General features: G+C 35.9%; 1 protein-coding gene across 1 annotated transcript; it reads right to left on the bottom strand.

Annotated features, from left to right (window-relative positions):
• Positions 1-1319: 1319 nt before the first annotated feature.
• On the bottom strand, positions 1320-1730 carry LOC150097238 (histone H3). The gene has a single exon (XM_090407736.1). It carries the CDS (start codon positions 1728-1730, stop codon positions 1320-1322), a length of 411 nt encoding a protein of 136 aa, XP_090263862.1.
• Positions 1731-3833: the final 2103 nt, after the last annotated feature.

The raw sequence follows: 3833 nt of genomic DNA on the forward strand, positions 1-3833 counted from the left end.
GATTCCAAAACTTTCTACATTGTTTTCATTATAACAAAAATGGTCTTCTCTTATCTGCATGCCTAAATGTAAACTTCATTTCCTGATAATTTTGTTAGTAGATGTTAGCCTTTCATGAACATAAAAGCCATTGTTCTTCAAAAACGCCTACCACTGCTGCTAGTTATTACAGCTTCAAAATTTAATTACGTTAGCAAGTGTTAATGCATTTCGTGCTTTATTCAGGTAAGAAGAATAATATGAACACATGTTCAGTTAAGTTAGATTTAATATATATAAAATCTAATATTTGTGCAACTAAAAATTTTAGTTGCAAACTAGGTTATGCAGAGGACAAATTATGAAAATTTAGATTCGAGTCTTTGGACTCACTGAAGATATATAATAATTTATCCCATCAACAGAATTTTAGGCAAAGTAGTTCTATAAACATCTATCGAGCAAGTTTCGTAAACCTATCCTTAGTAAATGCTCTCGAGTAAAAGTACTACCTCTTACAGTGAAGGTAGAGTTCGTTGTCTAAGATGTGAATAACTCTTAACCCATAATGCAGAAGAATTAATGAAGTTAATGCTATTGTAGCTGAGTTATAACGATGTTTCCTCTTCCCTCCTTTAAAATTAAGCTTAAAGATTTGTACCATAACGTATTATCTGAATTTTTTTTGCCGGGACAGACTTGCTACAGTTTAGAACCCAACTAGAAGAGCGCCAATTCTGAAATTGCTTATGAAAATCAGAGGAATGACCATTCTTTCAATACCAGATTGAATAACAGGTGTTAGAAGAAAATGAGAAAGCTGTACACCGTTCGTATAAAGTTGCCGCATTTACAAGTGGTCTATAAATTCAAAATCGGCTGCTGCGTATTTAATAATTAAAAAGGTGCAATATATATCGCGCAAGACAAGCGTGGCGGTTTTTTCCCCTCTAAATATCAAAATTTGCATATCATGCAATTTCTTATCTTAGTGATAAGAGCGCAACTCAATAAAATTGGCGGTCGTTATTTACTGGCTTTGGAATTTCGATAATCGAACTCTTTCCCTTCCAACGGCCGTTCGTTAATATGGTAGTTTAAGGGAGACCGCAGCGGACATATTAATGCGCGAGCGGGCACCTCGTTTCCATTCGTGAAATCTGGGATGCAATTTTGAAATTTTCCAGGGGAATTTTAAACCGCCAATACATACCTCGCGCAATAGTTAATATACCAAGTTACCTACTTTTGAAGATAAAGAAATATATTTAGTACGAAAATGGCAATCCCTTTATCAAAATTTGTTGGCCCTTAAAAGGGCCGTTTGTAAGAGGGAAGATTTATGCACGTTCTCCTCGAATACGTCGGGCAAGCTGAATATCTTTTGGCATAATGGTGACTCGCTTGGCATGGATTGCGCACAAGTTGGTGTCTTCAAACAAACCTACGAGATAAGCCTCGCTAGCTTCCTGCAACGCCATTACTGCCGAGCTCTGGAAACGGAGATCAGTCTTGAAGTCCTGGGCAATTTCCCGAACCAAGCGTTGAAATGGCAACTTTCTGATCAGCAGTTCTGTTGACTTCTGATAACGCCTAATTTCTCGAAGAGCAACGGTACCTGGCCTATAACGATGCGGTTTTTTCACCCCGCCTGTCGCAGGAGCACTTTTACGGGCAGCTTTGGTGGCGAGCTGCTTCCTAGGTGCCTTCCCTCCAGTAGATTTACGAGCTGTCTGCTTAGTACGGGCCATCACAAGAGCGTTTCTAAAAATCTGAAAAGAAAGAGAAAATTAAAGTTCGCGCCTTGTGCGCTCCGTTTTATAGCACTGTAAGAAACACTCTGATTGGATAATGGTATTAACTAGTCATCGCATCGCTATTGGTCTTTTACACTTAAATGTTGGTTTCGTATTCCCTCCTAATTTGAATTTTTTAAAACTGTAATTTTGTTTTTAATACATTTTGTTTAATTGGACAAAAAAAATTAAAATAATCGAAAAATAAAAGGATAAGACAACTATTTTTTATTCTTTCGATTTCTAAGTCATGGAAAATTTCTTCGACAAAGAAAAGCAAAAACCGCCCATTGATACCGTAGCCTTAACGAAATTTAATCTTAACGAACGTTGTGCCCGCTCACGCATTAATGCGTCCGCTGCAGTCACCCGTAGACTTTTATGTTAAAGAAACGACCGTTGGAAAAGAAAGAGTCCCATTAAAAAAAATTATTTAATTCAAAATCTATGGATTTTTCCCAATTTCAGTTAGTTGTGCTGTGACATAGAAAAGGTAAGATTTTGTTTGGGATGCAATTTTGTAATTATCCAGGGGAATTCAACCGCCAATACATACCACGGATTCTGTTGGGCAAGGCTGAGTGAAAATTTTTCCTTTGTTTATATTTGACTTTTAGAGATGAATTTGTCTACTGTACTCTGGTCATATATTGATACTGAATTGACCTTTACAAAACATGAAAGAATATTATTATTATTTTGTAACCTTTATGGAGTCAACAGACTCATCGTGGGAGACCCACTCAACAGCAACATGTCTATTATAATGAGCTTTGAGGTTATTTACGTTACCTGCATCCGCAATACACTCTGGCAATGCATTTCAACAACTCCACGCAGAAATGGACGTTTGTGAACTGCTTGTGCCTTTTCTCAAAATGAATTTGTGCACATCTGTGTTAGAACATGGCAAGAGTAATGACTAGTGAATGTCCTGAACAAAGAAATACAGCACTTGCTATTTTTCTCTAATTTTTCCCAAAACATTTCGGTGTCTTACAAGTATTCCTTTCCTACTCTGCTCATTAGACTTCCAACAAGGACAAACTTTTCCTTTGTCAGTCACCTTCTTTAATTATCTGAAAAATTCCTCCACTTTTTTCTTAGAACCTTCTGTGGGACCATAAGCACAAGTGGCTCTCACTCCAATTCACCATTTTGATTATCCAAATCACTAATCGATATCCTGTCATTCAAGATCATCCTCATGTTTAATGTGGAATATCTAGGATGCAAGGAATCTTTATAAGGGCTTTTTATTTAAATGGATGCGAGTTTGGCAGCCTCATGCAAAGGCAACAGGGTTTTTCATCCTAGAAAACTTACCAAACAGAAGAATACACAATTTACAGATATAACATTGACCTCATAACCATGGTTGCTTTAGCCATAAATAAAAAATGAGCAAACAATTTGCTAGTTCCACTTCTTTTCTGTTGAAACATCCTATGCTGATGTCTATCTTGAATTCTGTCAGCACATCCTCATTTATTCAGTACTTAAGTAGATACCTTTTAACAGGATGCACCACAAAAAGGTTAGTATTAGATATTTGATCAGAAGCCCAATCTGTTTTCAATATTCCTTTATAAAGCTATGTAGAAGTCTCCTCCCAGTTATCTAGCTTTCACTTTTAAGCAACCATGAAAGTCAACTCAAGAAAAAAAGTTTATCTTGACCAGAGATTAGAGTATTATCAAAAGAATGATCAAATTAGGATCTTCCAGAAAAAGGAGAGTGAAATCCAGATAACTGAGAGGAAACCTTTGGTGCCTTCATGGAATATTGAGAACTGTAGTTAATAAGAGTGTTCCAATATGATAAGTTTATTTTACTTACAAAAAAAAAAAAAAATAATACATCAGATTTAGATATATCAAATTACTGATATACTCTAAAGAGTATACACAATATTATGACTGTACTATATCAATGTCCAACAGTAGTATAAACTCCTATCACTAATTTTTCTTCAAATTAATCTGCATCAAACTGTCAAGTTGCCATGTTAGCAACAAACTACATTTATTCTCCCATTCTGTTTAAGTAACCATACCA

This window comes from Typopeltis vanoorti, chromosome 17, assembly GCF_054136105.1.
Source record: "Typopeltis vanoorti isolate ZY-2024b chromosome 17, IOZ_Tvanoo_1.0, whole genome shotgun sequence".
NCBI lineage: Eukaryota > Metazoa > Arthropoda > Arachnida > Uropygi > Thelyphonidae > Typopeltis > Typopeltis vanoorti.